The sequence below is a fragment of the Alosa pseudoharengus genome, unplaced genomic scaffold (genome assembly GCF_046254945.1).
Source record: "Alosa pseudoharengus isolate Yale_2024_CS ecotype anadromous, Long Island Sound unplaced genomic scaffold, YU_APseudo_1.1 YU_APseudo_1.1_scf_16, whole genome shotgun sequence".
Classification (NCBI taxonomy): domain Eukaryota; kingdom Metazoa; phylum Chordata; class Actinopteri; order Clupeiformes; family Clupeidae; genus Alosa; species Alosa pseudoharengus.
The window spans coordinates 19239079-19262185 of record NW_027468630.1 but is presented as its reverse complement, the minus strand read 5'-3'; the positions used below and the strand labels follow the sequence as shown (position 1 = coordinate 19262185).

The 23107-nt window shown below is 44.5% G+C and overlaps 4 protein-coding genes across 5 annotated transcripts in view; 2 read left to right on the top strand and 2 right to left on the bottom strand.

Annotated features, from left to right (window-relative positions):
- Positions 1-2147, bottom strand: part of adamtsl3 (ADAMTS-like 3) — a 106609-nt gene extending 104462 nt beyond the window's left edge. For both annotated transcript variants that reach the window (XM_076287344.1, XM_076287345.1), the window contains exons 1-2: positions 1916-2147; positions 1036-1154 (exon numbers count right to left, since the gene is read on the bottom strand). In XM_076287344.1, the coding sequence (XP_076143459.1) occupies positions 1036-1140 (105 nt within the window). In that variant the 5' untranslated portion in view covers positions 1141-1154; positions 1916-2147. The remainder of the gene's footprint in view (positions 1-1035; positions 1155-1915) is intronic.
- A 1519-nt stretch (positions 2148-3666) lies between these two features.
- Positions 3667-12893, top strand: lmnl3 (lamin L3). The gene is made up of 13 exons (XM_076287346.1): positions 3667-3753; positions 4042-4453; positions 4798-4954; positions 5048-5173; positions 5695-5865; positions 6864-6989; positions 7167-7387; positions 7827-8040; positions 8154-8261; positions 9483-9599; positions 10106-10219; positions 10328-10382; positions 11656-12893. Exons 2-12 carry the CDS (start codon positions 4065-4067, stop codon positions 10367-10369), a joined length of 1785 nt encoding a protein of 594 aa, XP_076143461.1. The 5' UTR covers positions 3667-3753; positions 4042-4064; the 3' UTR covers positions 10370-10382; positions 11656-12893.
- A 341-nt stretch (positions 12894-13234) lies between these two features.
- marchf3 (membrane associated ring-CH-type finger 3) lies at positions 13235-15832 on the bottom strand. The gene is made up of 4 exons (XM_076286587.1): positions 15654-15832; positions 15130-15334; positions 13760-13966; positions 13235-13393 (listed from the first exon to the last, which is right to left on the bottom strand). Exons 1-4 carry the CDS (start codon positions 15830-15832, stop codon positions 13235-13237), a joined length of 750 nt encoding a protein of 249 aa, XP_076142702.1.
- A 6043-nt stretch (positions 15833-21875) lies between these two features.
- On the top strand, positions 21876-23090 carry gjd6 (gap junction protein delta 6). Its single transcript, XM_076286586.1, has one exon. It carries the CDS (start codon positions 21876-21878, stop codon positions 23088-23090), a length of 1215 nt encoding a protein of 404 aa, XP_076142701.1.
- Positions 23091-23107: the final 17 nt, after the last annotated feature.

Below are 23107 nucleotides of genomic sequence, written 5' to 3'. Positions count from 1 at the left end.
TTGTGAGAGTTGTGGAGCATACTTGCGAAATCCCTTTTTTAAATCTAGGCCAGGGAGCAAAGTACTATTTCAAAGAAATGTCTCTTCCTTGTTCGAGCACAATGCAGTGATAGCATAACAAACTGTCCAATCAGGTATAGCGAAATCACCATTTTCTCCAGCAATAAGCCTAGGTAGGCAGTCGACGTGGAAAGAACAGCAAGTCTATACCCTGCATAGGCACACAGTCCAATTTTCAAACTGACATTTGCCACATGCTTGAGAATCCATGTCAGTGGAAAAGATGACAGAACGGCGACAGGAGTATCCCACAGAAATATTATCCTCTGCACTCTGGACCGCAATCATGCCCCACCAGTACCTGGTGCTAACTTCAACTCCATCGTCTGTCTGCTCAGTCCATAAAAAGATCAGAGAGTTCTCTCGCTTGCCTGCCTGCCCTGAGGAAACTATCCAACTTCACAATTAAAAGGTGGGCTCAGGTTTCAGTGTATTCTGGTCACACACTCACACACTAACATGCCAAAGAATGAGCACTTCATTCAGAGCCTCGACTTACTAACCTGCCATTTGCAAAGTGGAACTCTGCAGCCTATTGTAAGATTAAACAAGCCTTATGTTTCTGCCAGCTCTTCCATTAGGTGCTGCGATATATTTAGCTCTCTAGGCAAAGGAGTCTTCTGTCTGCAGTGGTGTCATTCTTTAGCAAACTTACTGCACTGACAGACTACTGTCATGCTAGCCTTTTTTCTGTGACTAGATCACATCCTATGGTATACAACCATATGTGGCCCTGACATCATTTTTAACAACCTAGCTAATAAAAAAAATAATAGCCTACTCGGAATAAATATGATTTTAGTATCTTGTATACATAACACTGCTTTCTATGGTCACACTGTAGAGATTCCAAGCGACTGAACCTACTGTATGATGGTTTATTGCACAGTGCATTCTCTGTTTAACTAATGTATTGCCATCAATTTCCAGTTAAAACCATGAAATCTAGAAGTAGCCTATACACTTTGACCATACCTGGACAGTAGAGATGATCAGGAAAACAGCCAGGTATATCCATGTAAGAAACACCATATGACCCATGGTAACCTTTCTGTTTCTGGCAAGAGTGTGTATCAGCATTGCAGAACCTCAACCTGAGGGAAAAAAACAAATGACCTCAACAATCATTATTAACAATCAATGAGGCTCACAACACACACGTTTTAACAGACACAGGAATGAGCACTAACTCTGTTTATACAAATATAAGAATGCATCCATACTTAATGTAGCACACTGTAATGATAAACTTGCAGCATTCAATGTAAAATGCTATAGCTTCTCAGTGACATTACACTGCTGTCCCTAGATGCAGAGAACGCAGGCATGGTTCGAACACAGCTTTGCCTCACTACAAGGTACCCCTGTTGAACCCCAACTGCATTCTGTGCTGATACATCACCATGCGTAACGCGGCAAGGCGATCAAAGAGTCCCATCAAAATGAACTTCGAAGAATATAACATTCAGAACAACCGTTGCAATATGTACGCAATTTTTTTAAACTGCGACGTTTTTGATGTTTAAAATTCACAGCATTACACTGTTCCTTGGATGACAGAAGAGTAGTCTATTGCTGGGCACCTGTTTTTTACACATTTCAAAAGTGTGCATGGCAATCAACATTTATGATCTTGGTTATTGCGCAGCGATATGACACCATGCGAAAACGTAGATATGCTGCGATTCGTGTTCGTGTAAACATCTACCTAGAAATTAACTGGTAACCCGGGCATGATTCAATAAATCCAAGTCATTAACAAAGACAGTGTTATGTGTAGCCATTAATATCGCATCAAGGCTATGCGCATTCCGAATTACAAATAGAAGCAATAACAGTCATGACAGACGCTTACCTTCTCTCCACGGAAAATTCATGAAGAAATCCACATTTCTATTTAATATTTTGCATCACTTGTTTTAAAAGCACAGTAAACATATTACATCGTGAGTTAATGCATTCCTACGTTCGCCTATCAACCACCTCGTTTGCTACAAATTCACACAGGTTCGTTTATTTTATAGTCTATCTGACAACCCTCGTCGTAGGGTATCGACTACTCGCGAACTTCTCTATCGCTCGCTCGATGTTGCGAGTCTTCAGGCAGAATTAAAATAATGAAGTGACAGAAGTTTGTGTGCTGCATACAGCTATCCCGCTAGGCGTCCCATGATCAGCACTGACGAAAAGTAACATCAAGGGGGGAGAGGTTGGGGTGGAAGAACAATTAGACCAATAAGATTTCTATCCTCTCTTTTTGAACCATGCGGTCGTCTTTAATAAACTGTTTTAATCGTCGTCATTAGCATTTATAAGCAGAATGAGCTGGCTCTGTCATACCGCCATTTGGTGGAGGGGACAGGTCATACTTGCTTTTTATGAGTCATAACCGTATAGCAACGCTCAGATATTCATTTCAGAAATCATATTTGAAGCTTTGCCACTATCAAAATATTCCTTGGAACAAATCCTGAATAAAGCCATGTGGATCCTGTCACTATTTATCATTAAGCGTGCTCTTAAAGGTCCAAGATCAAAGACTCTATCCGCAAAAAGGCACAGCGTGCTGCTTTATTATGAGGTGAAGAATAAAAGCTGGCACCGAAAACGGAGGTCTTTGACTTTCATTAACTTGAGCAGACCCGGGGTCTCCTGTAGTCTGCTATGGGTTTCACCATAAAGGGTCACTCCAATCAACATTCTACATTCCTTCTTTCATTGTTTGTCATTTTTTTAAGACAGTAAACTTTATTAATACACAAGAAAGGCCTTATGTCAATTGTCAGAATGACTATGATTGTATGTTGCGCAAAAACTGCAGGTGCGTCAAGGGAAAGTCTCAACTACTCAAAACAGAAAAACATGATAGACTGCAGGTGGAACTCCCACAACCTCAAGATGAAATTAAATGTAAGTTGATGCATATGCCTTAATATCAAATTACTGGAATGAGTTGAAAAACAAACAAAGCAGTGCAATCTACACAGAGAGACAGACAATTAATTGTCTTGCCCCACGTAGCCAGACTACAGACTATCTTCATGAACTCTATAAACTATACACCTAATCTGAATTAAGAATTTACATAATTATGAGAACTAAGCACACTGTAGGGAGATTGCAATTAAATTGTAGGCTATTCGCAACATGCTTGATGGCTTAGGTTGTGGTGTCGAGAACAAAGTCGAGAAGTATAATGGATGTGGCTCCCTCTGCCGTTGCTTAAATGTAAATGCAGTCTGAATGTTCTCTCCCCAAGTTCATGGAGAATAGCCATACAGTTACAGTAGTCCAATACCTCAGATATCAATTTCTGGTCTGTGGCCAAATTCAACAAGGACCAATATACATACACAAACATGTTCCAAAAAACTAACAAAATACATAATTTATCTGCATTTTTTTTTCTTAACGGATAATTTATAACCGTATTTAATCTGACTATAATACAAAACATAATGTGCGTCTCCAGTATCGCGCTGCCTAATAATGCCAAATCCCCGATTTAAATGGCAAAATCTACCGATATTTTTCCATCATGTTCCCTTTAAATTCCATTGTGACTATCCAGCGTGCTTCTGGTCTTGTGATATGACATCACTCCGTCCAAGACCCTCAGTCAGACAAGTCGTTTTCCATCAGCTAGCTACCAAACGCTACCACATTCCTCGATCACAGCTGTTTGAAGACTGAGTTGAGTTCTAATTTATATTTCTTCTCGTAGGCTAGGCTTACGTCCATATGTTTGTGTTGCAAGATTAGGTTAAAGTTGTTTATTCATCACGACGCGGCGTGTGTTTGACTAGTGTTTAGGCTACTGTTCTGACTGGCTATATTCTCAGGCACTCAAGTTATTGGAGCTAATTCATTGTTTTGCCATCAAGGCTTAGCCAAATAAAATAAGAATGAGTAAATAGTAAAACCTATTGATTTCATTTGCTTTACCTAGGTCTGAATGATAATTACAGTTGTTTCCCACAGTCCTTGCCGAAGGTGTGCTTACCATGGCCTCTGCCATCTCCACACCGGTTACCTCCTCAAGCCGGTCAGGGCGCTCCACGAGACGCACCTCCGCACCTGGGGTGTCTCCATCCGGCACGAGCCCCACACGCATCACTCGCATACAGGAGAAGGAGGACCTGCGGCACCTTAACGACCGTCTTGCTGCTTATATAGAGCGCGTGCGGCAGCTAGAGAATGACAAGTCCTCCATGCAGATTTTACTAGAGGAGAAATCAGAGTCCAGTAGTAGGGAAGTTGGGAATATTCGACGTCTCTACGAGAACGAGCTTGCAGACGCCAGGAAGACTCTTGACAACACTGCTAATGAACGGGCCCGACTACAGATAGAGTTAAGCCAACTCGCTGAAGACCATAGGAAATTGCAAGCCAGGTATGTCATTTGAGACACTGACGAGTAATATCAGTTAAGCCTCTCTCTCTTAAAGGGAAATGCAGAGCCTTGAATGTTCTTTCTATATGTGTATATTAAATGCTATACATTGTTAAATGTAAAATGATGTTAAATGAACAATACTCTGGTCCTGCAATTAAGGGATATTAAATATAATGACATGTGTTGACCCCAGTTATTATCATGCCTCTGTCCAGTGTTGACAACGAATCCAGTGTCTGTTTGCCTTCATGTCTGCGTCCTGTCCAGGTCACTGAATTTTGTTTTTGTTTTTTTTACTCTTTCTTACTATTTTCTTGACCTCCCTGTATCTTCTCAACCAGGAATACCAAAAAAGAGGCGGAGCTGAGTAGGGCCGCTGGACACTGGAAGAACCTCGAGGCTGCGCTGAACTCCAAAGAGGCCGAGTACGCCAACTTGCTGGCCGAAAATCGGAGTCTTGAAAGTGCAGTCACAGATCTCAAAAACCAAGTGTCCAACGTAAGGCCAGCAGCAGCATCTCCCAAGGCTGGCTCTTCTGCACCAGACGAACCGTGTCACTGATGTGTTGTTGTCTCTGTGGTCGTTTTGCAGTTGGAGGCTGCCCTACAGAATGCCCAGGCCCAGCTCAATGAGGAAATGCTGCAGAGAGTGGATGCACAAAATAAAGTGCAGACCCTCAAGGAACAGATAGACTTCCAGAAGCACATGAGTGAGCAGGTATTACAGGCTGCCATTTTGGTCTTTGTTTTGTCTTCTCTTGGACAAAAAAAGTTCCCTCAGTCATTCCAATAATAATCATTCATATAGTCATTCATATAATATTTCAGTCCCACAAAGTCTACAGTAAATTACACAACACACAAATAAGAGGTCACAAAACTCACAAATTGTTTGTGCATAGATACAGTATGCAGAAACCGTAATATAGATAACGGAATTGGTATGACATTAGCTGAAGGCCAGTAAATGTTTTTAAAACTCCGATCTATACTTTTCTCTATTGTAAATATATACTAATCTCTGCCAGTGCTCCACCACTACTCTTTTGAGAGCACTGTGGCTGAGACTGAGCTCTGAATGATGCTTCATGGTTGAGTAATGGCACACTGGGCATTGGGCTACACAATGCTGTGCGTGTGTGTGTGTGTGTGTGTGTGCGTGCACGGGTGTTTGCGTGCGTGGGTGCGTGTGTGTGTACGCGTACGCGTGTCTGTCTGTGTGTGTGCATGTGTTTGCAGGAGGTGAGGGAGATGCGCACTCGGTATGAGAGTCGTCTGGTGGAGGTGGACACCGGGCGACAACAGGAGTTTGAGAACAAGATGGCCGAGGCCATGCAGGAGCTGCGCAAGGAGCACGAGACCCAGATCCAGCAGTACAGAGAGGAGCTGGAGCGCACCTTTATCGCCAAGGTAACACTGCAGCCGTACACTGGGCCCGGTGGGTCAGATTCATCATTCACAGCACACTAGCGAACATTTCAGGAGTGGCCTCTGCCAACATGATGCGCTTTAGTGGCCAAACTGGTAGAGAAAGTTGCTAATATCTCAGGGAATGCGGTGGTGGTAGCGTAGTGGTTAAGGAGCTGGGATAGCATGCAGCATGCTAGCATGCAGCAGCCTGAAAAGTTGTGGGTTCAATACCCGGCTTCTACCGTTGTGCCCTTGAGCAAGGCACTTAACCCCAAGTTGCTCAGGGGGCAGTGGCCCTTGTAATGTAATTGGCATAATAAGTTACTTGAATAAAACCGTCTGCTAATGAATAAATGTAAATAAATGTAATGTAAATTAATAGGTTCAGTTCCTAATGAATATGCAGATAATGTGTAGGTCTAGTCAGTGAGGATAAAAGTGTAAACAAAGGAAAGTAATCAAAGGCAAAGGAAATTGTCAAGCCTTTTGTGTCGGTGTATATATCTGTGGAATTATGTTTATGTAAATGAGAGTGACACAAGTGTAGGACATGAGGTGTTATCGATAGCGATTATATTGTGATTTTTGCATGGTGATTTTTTTTTTTTTTTTTTTTTTTTTTTTTTTTTTTTTTTTTTTTTTTTTTCCTTGTTCATCTTACATTTTGTATATTTATTGTTGCAGTTTAACCATCAGATTTCTATGTATGTGAACTGTGAGGCAGTGTTGTTAGATAACAGTCCATCCACAACAGAGAAACTACAGGAGAAGTTAAACATCAGGGAGAGCCCAGTGATCAGGGATGCATCGAAGGTATTTCAACACAGAGTCAAAGATAGGTGCTGTAAGGTCAACAAGGAAACAAGTTCTTTGCTATTTTTGAAAAGTCAAGCCAAGATCCAGGATTTTGGCATATACTTGCAATCATCTTTTTAGTTCTTCTGTGTTGGTTAAACCATTCTTTTTTGCACTGACTAATTAATGGACTGGTCCCTTAGCTGGAGAACGCCCAGCAGGCAGCTACAAAGAACAGTGACGTTGCCTCGTCAGTACGGGAAGAACTAGCAACAACCCGGACCAGACTGGAGTCTCAATCGTCTGAGCTGAGCCATCTTCAGAGACAGGTACTGCTCCACCCAACTGAGCTGAAGCACTAGTATGGCTCGTAAGCCTGTTAGTCGGGGAATGTAGTGGGGCCATTTCCTACTGAATAGACTATGTGTCGAGCACATGGGAGCGATCGCTAATGTGAATGGGATGCTTTGTGCGTGTCTTGTCGCTGCTGTGCCCACCCTGTGCAGAACACGTCCTTGGAGGCGCGGGTCAGAGAGCTGGAGCAGACGCTGGACCGCGAGCGGGATTTGGCCAGCCAGAGGATGAGCCGCAAGGAGCAGGAGATGGCGGCCATGAGGGAACAGATGCAGGCCCAGCTGGAGGAGTACCAGAACCTGCTGGACGTCAAGCTGTCGCTGGACATGGAGATCAACACCTACAGGAAGATGCTGGAGGGAGAGGAGCAGAGGTGCTTGTGTCTAGCAGTAGCAGTGATGTACCACTAGGGGGCATTGTTGCATATAATGTAGCCAAGTTGTACTGCCAACTGTTGTATGTCACTGTCTGTTTGTCACTGTCTGTTCTTTCTTACAATTTATTTTTACAACCCAAATCACAGTGACTCTTAATACAGTTTTTTTGTCTCTTGCCCAGTGTGGTGAAGCCATGGTGGTGCTGATAAAACTCTGTATTATTACAATTATAATTACAATGCTGGGTTGATCAAATTAATGTAGTTGGTTGCTAGTGCTAATGTTTCCCAAGACACAACTCCAGTTATCATCTTAACTGATTTTTGGGGCTTCATATGAGGAGAAATTTCAGTTACTGTACTTGATGTATAGGTAGTGTGCATTGTCTGCCTTGTCTCTCTGTTGAGAGTGTAATCACTGCTGTGTGTGTGTCAGGCTAAAGCTGTCACCGAGTCCCTCTGGACATGGACCGGTGCCTCGCAGGCACGCCCACGGGGTCCGACGTCTCAAAGGCGCCAAGAGGAAAAGAGAGAGCGGCCACTCCCCATCCTACAAGATCACCCAGCAGTCATCAGCGCGAGGCAGTGTGTCCATCGACGATATCGACAAGGAAGGGCAGTACATCAGGCTGAAAAACAACTCTGACATGGTGAGATTGTCTTGACCCTCTGACTGTGCCTAAGGACATTTTCCTGATCCTATGACTCACATTGTGACCTGAAGTGGGTTCTTCATGCAACAGATATGTTTCTCGTTGTTCAGGATCAGCCTGTGGGTGGGTGGACCGTGTTGAAAAGTCACACTGTTGCTCCTGACATCTCCTTCCAGATCCCCTCCCCCTACATTCTGAAAGGTGGACACAGCCTAACTGTAAGTGGAATAGGACCATTGATTAACCCCTAAAATCTCATCTGGGTTCCTAACAGATACACTACTGGTCAAAAGTTTGGGGTCACTTAGAAATGTCCATTCCACCCCATTGTAGACAGAATACCAGCTAAAATCAGTTGCACTGTTTTTTTTAATCAGGGCAGCAGTTTTCAGATTACATTATGTGTTTACATAATTGCAAAAGGGTTCTCGACTGTTGTAGAAAGAAATGGCTTATCTTTAATGCAATATCTACGTTGCCCATTATCAGCAATCATTCATACAATGTTTTAAAGGCACATTCTGTTTACTAATCTGATATCATTTTAAAAGGCTACTGAGAAAAACATTGGAGAACCCTTTTGCAATTATGTAAAAACATAATTTAATTTTAAAACTGCTGCCCTGATTAAAAAAAACAATGCAGCTGATCTCAGCTGGTATTCTGCCTATAATGGAGTGGAATGAACATTTCTAAGTGACCACAAACTTTTGACCAGTAGTGTATATATTTTGTTTTTGCAAAAATACAAGATGCATATTTTGTTTTTCATGAAAAATATCCTTCATTGCCTTGAAACGGCTTGTATCTCTACTCTCTGCCTGCTCTGCTTCCTGACGCTGTATACTACACCACCGGGTTGCCATCTCAGTATGACAATGTTATCAAATAGCTAACAATGTTATGCTAATGTAAGATTATGTGTTAGCTTGCTTATCTTGTAAAGCTAAATGTGCCGATGCGTCCTCAGGAAAAGCTGTTTTTCCAGGAATGATTAGGAAAACTCCACCCCAAAGGTCAGACAGGATTCTTGGGTTCCATCCGTTCTAATACAACAACGACAGGCTGCTCTGATTCGTTGTTCTGAAACATCAAGTAGTGCTCTGCCTGAACTAGAAATACGCAGCCATGGTGTTGTTTACTGTTTTATTTTTTACTTATTGTTTATTTCACTTGCGATATGTCTTGTAATATAAAAACATTTTATGCCAGAGTGGGTCTTCAAGAGACAACCAGTTGGTGGGGAAGTGGTGGCGTCGCTGCCTAATAATTTGTTGGCTTGGGTTTGATTCTCAAACCTGCCGCTGCTAGTCCATGTCACTTTGGATGAAGGCATCTGCTAAATACCTTTACCCTTACCTAAGAGACAGCCATTTGCTCTATAGTAAATGGCTGTCTCATTAATCAGTCCTTGGTACTTGGATGTTGTGCTTTGCCAGGTCTGGGCTGAAGAAGCTGTTGATCAGGCTCCATCTGGTGATTTGGTTCTGATGGGCCACAGGAGCTGGGGTCCAGTTGACGATGTGAGAGTCCTGCTGCTGACCACTCAGAATGAGGTACAGTACAAGCAGCAAAGGAGATGCACTGCACACTGACGCCCTGTAGCCTGGAAAATCCAGACCCTGGTAATCTAGAAAGATTAAGGGTCTGGCCACGAATAATGAAAATGGCCCAGCTCAAGGGGCGGCACCAAGCATGCATTTGAAAAAATCACTGCACGCAATTGGATCACACTACAACCAATGTTTACTGACTGATTCCGGACTTCGACGCAATTGGATAACACCACGACCAATGTTTACTGACTGATTCGTTGCAGCGCTGTCGTCATCTGTTTAGCTCGCCTCATGGCCCGCCTATATCAGATACACCGATGTGATTGTCTCTTGCATCGTGAGGAACCAATGTTAAAAGTAACATTGAGTATTATTACTCATTGCCAGAGTGTCTTGCAGAGACAATTCAGTTGTGCTTTCGCGACAACTCTGGACTTCCAGGTAAGACGCCCTGAGGTCCTACTGCAAAACATTTCATTTTGGTTTGGTTTTGGCATGTCCCGTAGGAGACAGCAGAGCGCAGGCTGGTGTGCGTGCGGCAGCGGCCAGACGGAGCCGACTCGGACGAGGAGTTCGACGAGGAGCCCATCTCTGGCAGTGACCTTCACCTCAGGAGACAGGTGAGCAGCGCGCACACAGCACGACGCGCTTGGGGGGGGGGCCGCTAAGCTGGACTGCCACAGTCCCAGAGTTCTTGTTAACGTTGTGGTTGTTTTACTTCCATCAAGCCCAAAAGGAAGAAAAAGGAGAAGTGTTGTCTGGTCTTGTGAGGCAGACGGAGGGGTAGGTGAAGCGATGGTTTAACAGCCACATCTCCACCCGCCTGACGCCTGCTTTGCTCTACTTATAAGCTACTGCACTGGTCAGGCTGTGCCAGTCTGAATGAAGGAGTTCACTGGAAGTGGGTTATAACTTAAAGGGAGCTATAGGCTTTCTGGTGTAACCCACCTCCAGTGAATTATGTTAAGCTACTGTAAGGTAACAGTGTCGGACTGGGTTATTGCAAGCACAAAGAAGAGATGGGGATTCTCTTATCTTACACTGGGGTAGATGCAAAGAAGCTAATTTCTCAAAACGTTGCTGTGTTCCTGTAAATGTTGTGTGATGTGTCTAAGGAACAGTACTCAGAATGGCCTTGCATGAGCTGGCTTTCTAACAGAGTCTCAAAGTCTTATATGGCATTTTGCATGTATGCTTTTCCCTTATCCCTTATGTTAACAACTGCTTGTGCGTGCGTGTGTGTGCGCGCGCTTGTATGTGTACTGTATGCCTTTGTGTGTAAGTGAGTGTGTGTGAGTGTGTGTGTGTGTGTGTGTGTACTTGTATGTGTATGCCTTTGTGAGTGAGAGTGTGTGTGTGTGTGTGTGTACTTGTATGTGTATGCCTTTGTCTGTAAGTGAGTGAGTGTGTGTGTGTACTTGTATGTGTATGCCTTTGTGAGTGAGAGTGTGTGTGTGTGTACTTGTATGTGTATGCCTTTGTCTGTAAGTGAGTGAGTGTGTGTGTGTGTGTACTTGTATGTGTATGCCTTTGTGAGTGAGAGTGTGTGTGTGTGTACTTGTATGTGTATGCCTTTGTGAGTGAGTGAGAGTGTGTGTGTGTGTGTGTACTTGTATGTGTATGCCTTTGTGTGTAAGTGAGTGAGTGTGTGTGTGTGTGTGTGCGTGTGTGTGTGTGTACTTGTATGTGTATGCCTTTGTGAGTGAGAGTGTGTGTGTGTGTACTTGTATGTGTATGCCTTTGTGAGTGAGTGAGAGTGTGTGTGTGTGTGTGTGTGTACTTGTATGTGTATGCCTTTGTGTGTAAGTGAGTGAGTGTGTGTGTGTGTGTGTGTGTGTGTGTGTGTGTGTGTACTTGTATGTGTATGCCTTTGTGTGTAAGTGAGTGAGTGTGTGTGTGTGTACTTGTATGTGTATGCCTTTGTGTGTAAGTGAGTGTGTGTGTGTGTGTGTGTACTTGTATGTGTATGCCTTTGTGTGTAAGTGAGTGTTCAGACTCGCACACCTTCACAGTGAGCCTCTGCTGACTGCAGGTCTACTCTGTGTGCCTTTTGCAGGGACTGGCATCGGGCAGTGAAGCCAGCTGTGCAGTCATGTGACTTTTTTTATTTTTACTGGAAAACCGTCTTGTGAAGGTGCCACCAGGGAAGGTGAAAGTTGAATACGGATATGGTCTCTGGTCTCTGGAATTTGACACCAAGAATATATGCAGTCTATATGGTTGGTTGGTGGTTATGTTTTTAGGGTCTGTCACTAGGTACTTACTGTAGAATTTATACTAATAAAAATATAGTAAAATAGAAAAACTCAAACAGAATGGGTACTTGTGCTCTTTTTTGTACTTTGAGGCTAAAAACATTTCTTTCCATGTTATGGTTCAGTCATCCTCTAAGCTGGAAGAGATGTCTACTACTAAATTTAAAATGCCTTCTAATATTAGGTACTGAGGAAATGGGACTGTGTGCCTTAGTGGAAAATGGCAGAAAGCACTTCCCCCGTGTACTGGTGTAGTAGATGTGCAGTTGTCTGGGATTTGAATGTGTCTTGACCATGGGCCCGCCAGTCCTGTGTAGCTGTGCCAAGCAAGTGCTTTTTGCAAGCTTAGCGCTTTCTAAGTTTATTTGGGATTACTTGTTTGCACGTAAGGCTGAACGGTGGCCACACACTGGCTGTGGTTTCAACCAAAGTAATGGATTGCTGCTGCTAACTGGGAACATTTCTGAAAGTAGAGGGACCGCTTTCACTGTAGGGATATACTGTATGCTTTTGTTTTGGAGAAACCCTCCCTGGTAAAAATGAATAAGTTAATTATTATAATATATGAAGCAAATGCTTGTTAAAAATAAAAACGTATTTAAAAGGACATAATGCATACAGTAAATATATGTTGATTCAGTCTCAAGTGCTTTATTTTATTTAAAGTGTTGCTCAATTAGATCTTTTTTTTGCTTTCCAATCTTTTGAGGAACACAAAAGTTTCAGGGTTGTTGTCCAGGTTGTTTTGAAACTGGGGGATAATCTGGAAAAATGACAAAAGTAGCTAAACAACTAGAACAGTACATGAACCTGAATCTTGCCTTTGACTGTCAATCCTACCTATTTATGACTTTTATTGCACAAATACATTGAGCACATTTGTATGACTTCAATAAAGATGCCGATTATAAATGAATGTTCCAAGTTTGTTTGTTTGCTTGTTTGTTTGTTTGTTTTTCTTTTTGGTCAGTTTCAAGTATTTCCCAACAAGAGTACAGATGAGGATTTTTCTGTGAATTCCAGTGCAGATGTTGCCAAGTCATTGTGATGCTTTCAGTGGCGTACTCCGGTACTCCAAAGAAAAGAATTCCTCTTTGCTGGGAGCATAGAAATGTGTTTTACACCAAAACCACCGACGTTGATTGTTATCCTTGTAATTGATTGTTTTCCTTTGAAACCGATTGTTATCCTTAGAAAATGGTTATTATCCTCAGGTTTAAAATCCACAGTATGCTCCTCCAGTCAATCCTTTCAGTGTAATAGAAAAAAACAAGTCTTTACAAAAATAGTAAGCTTTGCCCCAAAAGAAGTTCAAAAAATGCTGATGTGTTCATAACACCCAATATAAAAGTACGGTCCATTGCTAACAGTCATCCTTGGTCAGACCACGGTCTCCTTACTGGTGTCCTTACTGAGGAAGAAGAAGGAGAGCGACTGCTGTTTGGCCTGTGTCTGTGGTGGCATGGGGATCTGCAGACGCACTCTCTGATTGGTCTCCTTCCACGTCCTGAAGAGATGAATGTGATACCGCAGGGACACCTGCAGTGACATACAGCATCTCGCTTTACAATATTGCAGAGAAATGACTATCCTTTCTTTTTATCTATTTTTTCTTTCGTATTCTTGTTCCTTCCAGTACAGAAATGTGTTAAATAAAATTTAAATAACATTTTATTGAGATGAACATCAAATAACAATGCACTTTAGAACACAGTATTAAGGGTCCTAACAGCAGTGTTTGTTTGTATTTATTTATTTATTTATTTATTTATTTATTGCCATGTGTGATTCCATGTGCCTTTCTAATTACCTCTAGGTGATAAATAAAGTGATTTGAATTTAATTTAATTCATAAAACAAAACTAACAAACGACTTCAGTGACCAGGGGACGGGCGGGTCCTTACCACAGTCCAGAAGAGGTATATGGTGAAGAGGGCCAGGGTGAGTGCGATGAGCCCCATGGCCTCCATGCTGTTGCTGTAGTAGAGGTCTATAGCGCCCTGGACGCACAGCCAGCCGGACAGGCTGGCCAGAGGCGTGATGAAGAGGAAGCAGATGGCGTCTCCGCACAGAGTCCTCCTCTGGTGCTGCATGGAGGGGGTGGCAAACCACTGACCCGCACGCACACACACACACACACACACACATCACATCACAGACACAGTGCCAGCATTAGAAGAGGACCATGGGAGATCACGACTGTTTTACATGTATAAACACTGGCCTGAGCTGACTGATTCGCTGGCTGACTGGCCTCTGGTAGTAGTAGTTATAGTGGTAGTGGTAGTGAAGAATCATGCTCGTATGGTGTTATGGTGGAGCAAGAGTACTAGTTGATTTCTTTTGAGTGTTCAGAATATACTGATTCAGAGTTTTGTTCATGTACACTTGCTAGATCTGTATCCATCCTGAGATTAAAAACTTTTATTACACACATTTTCTTTCTGATTTCACTGATGTTAAAGGTTGACTGTCTAAACAATCTTGTAAGCTCTCTCTCTCCTCACTGGGTATAAGTTGTGAATATTAAGTCTTGTCAGAATCAATGATTGCAAGGTGTATGACATTTGTGCCCTGTGCCTTGCCTTGTCCTGCACATAGCCCTCAATAATCAGCAGCTTAGGCTGTGCCAGTCACATATGTGATAAGCGCCATTAATATAAAGTAATGCCCTGTCCTCTGCCGTGGAAGGGAAACGGCATCTAATCTCATTTTCATACTAAGTGGCTTTGCGGTTAAAAGCAGTTCGAGGACGGCCGAAGCTGAGCTCCAACGTGAAGCAGGGCTTCAGGAAGCCTGCCTGCAGGGCTTCGTGTCTCATGCCTGCCTATGTGTTGTGCTGCATGTCACAGAGGCCTATCACCCCAGCAGCACACATGCGTACAAGATCACGTCTGAATGGAGTGAAATGAATGGAGTTTCATTAACTGTTACGAGACAAAAAAAAAAACCTGAATGAACATTGATGTGGCTGAATGCAGAATGTCCAGCTATACGGCTGCATAAGTGAGCATGTGAAAAGATAGACGTGTCCTTTTCAGAGATAACAGAGTAGAAGCAAAACAAAAGAGACTCAGAAAGGGACAGAGGCAGCAAGAGCAAGTGTGTGTGATAGAAGGCTTTCTGTGGCTTTTGTGGGCTTTGAATGCTAGGGTGTGAATGACCAGTGCAGCTGAGCTGAGTCCATCTCTCTCTCTCTCTCTCTCTCTCTCTCTCTCTCTCTCTCTCTCTCTCTCTCTCTCTCTCTCTCTCTCTCTCTCTCTCTCTCTCTCACCTCAGTGAGTGGTTTTGGCAGGCGTTCCAAGGCAAACTGAAAGTGACAGAGCTCACAGCGGCTGGTGTTGGAGGCGGTGAGCCAGCGCTCCAGACAGGCCCGGTGCACCATGGCCAGCGAGCCGGAGCACTCACACGGCGACAGCAACTCCTCCACGCCGCTGCCCTCATGGCAGATGCGACAGAAGGGCTCGTCCGCACACAGGCTGGGGCGAAGAGGACACACAAACACACAAAAACACGTAAACACACACACTCACACACACACACACACACACAAATATCCAAATACCAGCCTGTGCAAGTCTAATGATTTATGATAACTTAAACTAGTCTGTTTCTACACTTATTCTACAGAAATCCTATCAGACACCATATACAACCAGAGACAGACCATATTGTCCATATTGTATATGCATATATTTAAACCATCCTGTGCACAAGTGTTTTTATGCAGTCTTGATAAAGCACTATCTATTACACGATCTTGACCACAAACTCCACCTGTAGACCTCCCCCACCCACCTGTTAGTGCTTGAGCTGCTCAGGCTGGAGGGGACAGGGTTGCATTGGGGTCCTTTGCAGTCCACCACCTCGTGTCCTTCAGGGTTGGGCGTCTCCTCGTCCCCTGCGGGGTCCAGCTGGGGCTTGAGTAGAGTGACTGCACTCACCACCAACACACTGGTGACTTCCTCACTGTTCATTGCTGCTCCATAGGGGGCCATTCACTCCACTCAGCTGAGTTCGACCTGAAACCATGCAGACACAGACGCTTTAGCTTTACCCACGCAGCCCCAGCAGATGTCTGTCTGCCTCTCAGCTCCGCTGTTTTCTCACTCTGACAAATACAGTTCCCTTTCATGTGCATGCACTCTGAGAGACCCCAGTCTGGCTGAGCATTAGTTTATAGCCGTCTCGCACTTTCATTCGGATGCTCTCTGGAGCAACCAGTCTGGATTGATTGATTGATTGATTGATTGATTGATTGATTGATTGATTGATTTATTTATTTATTTATTTTTAAAATTAATCATTTTAATCTCTTGAGCTGGCTACTCCATGTCTGCACCCAAACAATGGGAGCGTAGCCCACTGCCGTGAGTGGTTTCCTTATCCTTTCTGTGTGGATCAGGATGGCGTATTTATTTGAAATTAAATGAGGGGTGTCAAAGACAGATAAAAGTGAGTTAACAGCAGCCAGGGGCACCCTGCTTAAGGACATAATCCCCCTCAACCACGTCTGCCCTGAATCCTCAAGTCTCTCCGTCGGTTTCCTCTATTCCTAAACAACGTGCTAAAAAACAAGGCAAAGACAAGGCAAAGTGTGGTGTTTTTGCCATGTGTTCAGATGAGAAAATAACTCTTTAATTCTCAAATAGGCTAAAACAACTGATGTATATTTCCACTGTTTTTGTGCAAGGAATTCAGAAAGAAACACTGTCTGAGAACTGTGTCTGAAGTGGACTGGAAGAGAGAGTTGGGGTCTTGCGTGTGTTTGTATGTATGTGTGTGTATGCACGTGTGCATGTATATGTGTGAGAGTGGATTTTGTATGTGTATGTGTACTGTATATATGTGTATGTGTGTGTGTGTGTGTGTGTGTGTGTGTGTGTGTGTGTGTGTGTGTGTGTGTGTGTGTGTGTGTGTGTGTGTGTGTGTGTGTGTGTGTGTGTGTGTGTGTGTGTGTGTGTGTGTGTGTGTGTGTGCATGTGCTTGTGTGTGTGTGTGTAAGTAAGACTGGTGTGAGTGGCTTAAATGACATGTGGTCTTGCCCTGCCAGCTTTGATCTCAGTTTCACATGTGTACAGATGGAGCAGAGGCAAACTGAGGAAGCGCTCTCTTAATCTCAGTGTTGTGATCTCCGCCCGGATGTGTGTGAATTGGATAAGTCAACACAAACCCCCACAACAGCCCAGAGGTTATTTAGCCAGTCAGCTTTCTGACTGGAATGGTCAGCAGCATTTGGTGAGTCATAATGGACAATAAATGATCCCAATGAAAACTTCATAAAAATCCTTGCACTGATCTTTGTACTGATGAATGATCCTTCTACTCACGTGGTGGTAATTTCATGAGGACTAGCAGTTTGCATTGTACATCAGCATACAGTAGCCTATATACAGCTTACTGTACAGTATATATCATATATCTGCATATATTTGTTTCCAACTACCGGTATACTTTTTGCCAAATGTTACACAGTATCCGACTGAACAGAGGCCAATAGAGAGAACAAGCCAATTATCTAAACTGCCAGCCCCTCACCTCCTTATCTTTCCTGTGTAAGCTTTCATCACTTGGGTTTAACTGTGTTAATCACATCCATATTAAACACCACCAGCACCCACAACTTAGAAGTTCCGGGACACAGTGTGTAGACTGTACAATATGCATTTCAATTACACATCATACTCACTAAGATGAAATCCATATACTAACACAATCAGAGTACTGTTGGCTGGGGGAAAAAAGCAAATCAACTGATGTCTTATCAACAGATCAAGATAAGTTATTGTTCCTAACACTCACCTACAGAGAGAACACCATTATAATCACATACGACACATTGTGTAGCTTCTAACCCGAACCCCAGAGATATAAAAACGTATGAGGGTCTTACTTACTTCTCATGTGGCCATCATGTTCCTCACATCTCAAGCATTCCATAAAATAACAAGTAGGTAGTCCAGTGCACCAGCAGGCAAGCTGTCGTCTCTCCCTCTCTCCTCCTCCTTTCCTTCCTCCCTCTTTCTTTCTCTCTCTCTCTCTCCCTCTCTCTCTCTGTCTGCCTGTGACGGCGAGCTCTCACTTCTGGGGAGCCACTCGGCAGACTGTTTCTCTTCACTGCTCAGATTAGCATTCAGCTCAAGGTTAGCGGTGAGAATAGATGAGGATTAGATGGGGGGGGGAGCAAGCACAGACTAGACGAATGGAAATCCTTTTCACATCACTGCAAGTTACACTAAGGGCACCAACTCTCTATAGCCACCTAATCCAGTTAGACGTCGCACTGCCAACCCTTTCATTTCCTTGACATTATGGTAATTTATCTGGGCTGTGACAGAGAAACTCTGGCTGCCACAGCATCAAAGTAATTGAGGGTAACACAACAAAATACAAAAACAGGATCCTGAGGTGGTCAAGGCAATGTCTAATTTTAGAGGAGTGGTTAAGTAGCTGTTTATCTCTTTCTAAAAACACACACACCGTGAGCTTGCTTTCCTTGAGCTCTGACGTAACATTTACAAAGATTTACTGTTCACAAGATACAGTCTTCAGCCTTTCAGATATCACTTGCTTCAAATATTTGGTTAATCTTTTCAAGCAGCCACAGGTTCTGTAGTGACAGTGCAACATAGGTGTCACAGAGAGGTAAAGGCACCACAACAGTGGCCATAATCTAAGCATGATTATAAAGGTAATTTAAATGCTCCAATAGTGTCTTGCATCATATAGGTCTAAAAAAAGTGCTGTACTCTCTTAGTAGATTGCTATACACGCGTGCAACCCATGATCTTGTGCACATGGAGAACCCAGAGGTTCCTGTTGGCCACAGTGGAGTGCTGCTGTAAGCATATCCAGGTCTGAGCAGATCATTACAGGGAGACAGTCACTGCAGACATAAAGTGTAAGTAAGTGTGCTGCAGTCCTGGAGGCATTTCAACAACTTGGAAATTAAAAGGGACATTTATATCCTACTGGATGTTTTTCAAGCTGGCTGCGCTTAGCACTGCTGTTCTGCAGTGATGTAAGAACCAGTGGAGTTAATGGAATCCTCATAATGGAAAAAGTTAAATGAAAGTCTGAGGGTCCAGCACAAAGAACTATTTTTGTCTTGATTTCTTGGAACTATTGGGCTAAAAATGATTTTGTGAGTCTTAAAAGACGGAGAAACGTGAGAAATCTCAAAATAATGCGAAGGATTAGCAGCATAGGAGCAATAAAAGTGACCTTTTCATTCATACTTATGGCTTGTCCACTCTTTATGCATTTGCTCTAAGCTAAGATGAAAGTCTAGCTGGGAGCCAGTGCAGCCCAGTGAGTGAGGTTGTGGGAGAGCCTATTCTCTTTTCTCTTGGCGAGGCCGGGCCGGGGAGCGGTGAACAGGCTCTGGGCTCTCTCCTCTTTTCTTCCCCCCATCCGACTCTAATCCTATCTGCCATTCATTCACAAGCTGCCCCTCACAAAGCCGTGGGGGAGACGGACATTATTGTGAATTCCTTCATGAACAGTGCGAGAGGGTGAATAATTCCTTTGACACTTCTGGGACAGTATAGAGAGCCCAGACGCCCGCAGATTACCATTTGGAATAAAAACAAATGGCTGGGCTGCGGCGGAGGGAGAGGGACTTCCTCTTTCTCTAGGGGTCAGACGAAATGGGGGAGCGGGTCGCGCCACCACAGAGGTGCCGTGTCCGCCTCAGGGCGCCTGGTGTGTGTGTGTGCGTGCGTCTCAGGGCACCTGGTGTGTGTGTGTGTGTGTGTGTGTGACACAGGGCACCTGGTTTGTGTGTGTGTGTGTGTGTGTGACTCAGGACACCTGGTGTGTGTGTGTGTGTGTGTGTGTGTGTGTGTATTTGTATGTGTGTGTGCCCGACTCCAGGCGCCCGGTGTGTGCAGATCCATTGTTGACATAAGGAAAGGAGGCCGGTATAATCTCATCAGAGGCGTGACTAGACAGCCACATCAAGAAATCCACATTAATTCAGCACGGATTGCCTCCCATAAAGTTTCATGATAGCCATTTTTTAAAATGCAAATGCACTGCAGGTCACCCTGCCTAAGCGTTGCCAAGGTAGCAGATCAATAATTTGGGATCAATAATGAGAAAGGGACAGGGGTATTGTCTGAAGTCCTCCAGAGACCAGATGACCGCTGCTTTATGTGTCCATATGCTGGGACAAGAACAACTGAATATCACTCTTTTATGCCATGAAAAGAGCTTAAAAGAGCAGGGTAGAGTGCCCTACACGATATAAAGCAGAGGTCACTACTAAAACATACTGCACTATGCACTTTGGGCAGTCTGCAATAGCCATTAAGTTGCAAATAGCCTCTAATTAATGTGTGTGTGTGTGTGTGTGTGTGTGTGTGTGTGTGTGTGTGTGTGTGTGTGTGAGTGAGTGAGTGAGAGTGTAAGTATGTGTGTGTGTGTGTGTGTGTGTGTGTGAGTGAGTGAAAGAGAGAGAGAGAGAGAGAGAGAGAGAGAGATATGTGTGTTTTTGTTTGTGTGTGTGTATTAGTGTGCGTGGCTATACACTTATGTGCCATGATGTGACTTTGTTTTGTGTCGCTCGTGTCAAGTGACGGTGTGACCAGACACCCTTGACACGGCTGCTGGATGTTGGGCCGGGCACGCGAGGAGAAGCCCCGACTGAGGGGACCCTTCCTGGAAACCCTGCCAGACAGACACATGGCCCTGCTCTGCTTTGTTCAACACTCTGTCAAACTGGACAGGCCCATTGAGGAGCCAAGACCCCGCCAGTCTAATCTGATACCTGGGGCTGGACGAGGGGGCGGGGGGGACGGAGAGGCAGTCGGGGGCCATCGATAAGGCCTTTAGTCACGGTGACTATTTTAACATTAGGTTTGCCCCTATCCAGGGGTCTCTGCCTTTTACAGCCGGCGAGACTGAGCTCTTGGTATATTAAGTGAGCCAAGTCAAACTTCAAATTGAAGGTTTATTTTAATATTACTGAGGTAAGAGACCTGCCAGACTTTAATCCTGCTGCTGCTGTGTCTAACAATGTGAGGCAGGATTTTACGATCATTATTTGTACCACTGATTTAACAGAGAGTCTGTGAGAGATCCCTGGTGTTAAGGGGGTCAGGCTACCTTTTCAAAATAAGGTTTATCAGCTGTGCTGGTCATTGGACCATAGGCTTTTAGAGAGCGTTTTCAAGGGAGAGATAACAGGCAGCCCATGGTCAGGAGGAGGCGTGAAAAACTAATCTGAGAACCAGACTTTTTTCATCAGGACTTTTTTTTGTTTGGGAAATAGATTGTGTTTTTTTTATGTTTTCATTTAAGAATCACAGTTGTCTTAAATACACTAATTATTTCTCAGAGGTACTTATTTTGTTTGCTTCTAATGTCAGGGGAACTCACTGCAGTGATTATGAGTTGTATATAGTTGTTCTGGTGCAATGGACAACAATTTGTCCATAAACCAATAAAATAAACTATTTTATTGTAAATCCCAACCTATCATTTTGAATCATTACTAAACCCACAGGCTATATACAATTGCTTAATTAATAGCATTATTTCATAAGGAATGTATACCTACTGACTAACATGTTTCAAAAACTCCATAAACTGAACTACACATACACTATGCTTCATTGTTACCTTGCCAGTGCAGGTGCACTATAACATCCCAATGGCAGTTTTATAGTGACTATAAATAAGACATTAAATTTAGTGAGGTATGACTTGCTGGACCAATGCTAACATTTTGCACAGCCCTATTACGACTTAACTAAATGCGTTGGTGTTTATCTGAAACATATTTTTAAATGCCTGCCCCTGCCCCCCCCCTGGTGGTGTAATCTATAAAGAATGTTATCAGGCGGTGCTATCAGAGGCGTCCTCAGAGGCAGGAAGAGTGCAGTCTCTTGAATAGTTTTTAAATGGAGTCTGAAGACAAGAGAGCCCATCATGTGACTCGTGTCAAGTGGGGCCCGGGCCACAGGCTGGCCCTGGGAGCCTTATCTCTGAAGGAGAAAGGGATGGCTCAGTGCAGTGATGGCACCACAGCTCCAGGGCCAGGCCTGTAACATGAAAGCGCCTGTGCACAGCAGCGCCAGGGCTAAAGTGGATCTATTTCAAGTGGTGTATTTGAGGAGGGTCTTTCGCAGAGACATGACGGAGTGGACGCTGCTCAAGCGACTGCTGGACGCCGTCCACCAGCACTCCACCATGATCGGCCGCATCTGGCTCACCGTCATGGTCATCTTCCGCCTGCTCATTGTGGCTGTGGCCACGGAGGATGTGTACGCCGACGAGCAGGAGATGTTCGAGTGCAACACGCTGCAGCCAGGCTGCCGAAACGTGTGCTACGACGCATTTGCGCCAATCTCGCAGCCGCGCTTCTGGGTCTTCCAGATCATCACAGTCTCCACACCGTCCCTCTGCTTCATCATCTACACTTGGCACAACCTGTCCAAGCACCCAGAGGCAAACACCGCCACCGCCGGCGACATGAACAAGGAAAGCCGTGAGCCGTACGCCCGCAGCTGCGACTCGGACAGCTGCTCCATCAAGTCACACCGGCACCTAGGCCACAGCTTGGCAAACGTGCTGGAGGGTATCGCCCAGAGCAACCTGAAGAGCGCCTGTGCCTCCGCGCCCAAGAACCGGCTTTGCCGGGACCCTGCCGGGGTCAAATCTGGGGTTCTCTCCACATACTACATCTTCCACGTCTGCTTCCGTGCCGTGCTGGAGATAGGCTTCGTCTTTGCCCAGTGGCTGCTGTTTGGTTTCCAAGTCCCAGCTCACTTTGTCTGCATTTCCTTCCCCTGTTCCCAGAGAGTGGACTGCTACGTGTCGCGTCCCACCGAGAAGACCATCTTCCTCATCTTCATGTTCAGCGTGGGCATCTTCTGTATCTTCCTCAACTTCCTGGAGCTTAACCACTTGGGCTGGAAGAAGATCACGCGGTCAGTGAGACTGAAGGACGGCTCCTCCTGGAGGGGCTACGAGGCCATCAACCAGGACAGCCACTCGATCGCCTCGCTGACCTTCAGGGACGTGACCAGCACCACCTCACTGCCAACTCTGGACCTGGTTGTGGACCACAGGCCGGACTGGACCTGCGCCGGGAACTGCTCGCCACTGAAGGAAGAGAGGGACGACAGCCCACAGAACCCCGCAGGGAACCAGAGGGCAGCGCAGTCCCTTAGGAGCAAGACACACAAAGGACGGCTCTCAAAGCAAAGGAGCACTGAAGTCTGGATATAAGCTACATATGAAGGATG

Excerpts from the sequence above, each read along its gene's own strand:
- lmnl3 (XM_076287346.1), top strand. The coding sequence starts at position 4,065 with ATGGCCTCTGCCATCTCCACACCGGTTACCTCCTCAAGCCGGTCAGGG. Across the intron at positions 5,174-5,694 it reads AGAAGCACATGAGTGAGCAG|GAGGTGAGGGAGATGCGCAC; the intron begins GTATTACAGGCT and ends ATGTGTTTGCAG. Across the intron at positions 8,262-9,482 it reads AAGGTGGACACAGCCTAACT|GTCTGGGCTGAAGAAGCTGT; the intron begins GTAAGTGGAATA and ends GTGCTTTGCCAG.
- marchf3 (XM_076286587.1), bottom strand. The coding sequence starts at position 15,832 with ATGAACAGTGAGGAAGTCACCAGTGTGTTGGTGGTGAGTGCAGTCACT. Across the intron at positions 15,335-15,653 it reads AGCAGCTCAAGCACTAACAG|CCTGTGTGCGGACGAGCCCT; the intron begins GTGGGTGGGGGA and ends TCTTCGCCCCAG. Across the intron at positions 13,967-15,129 it reads TGCCAAAACCACTCACTGAG|TGGTTTGCCACCCCCTCCAT; the intron begins GTGAGAGAGAGA and ends CGTGCGGGTCAG.
- gjd6 (XM_076286586.1), top strand. The coding sequence starts at position 21,876 with ATGGCACCACAGCTCCAGGGCCAGGCCTGTAACATGAAAGCGCCTGTG.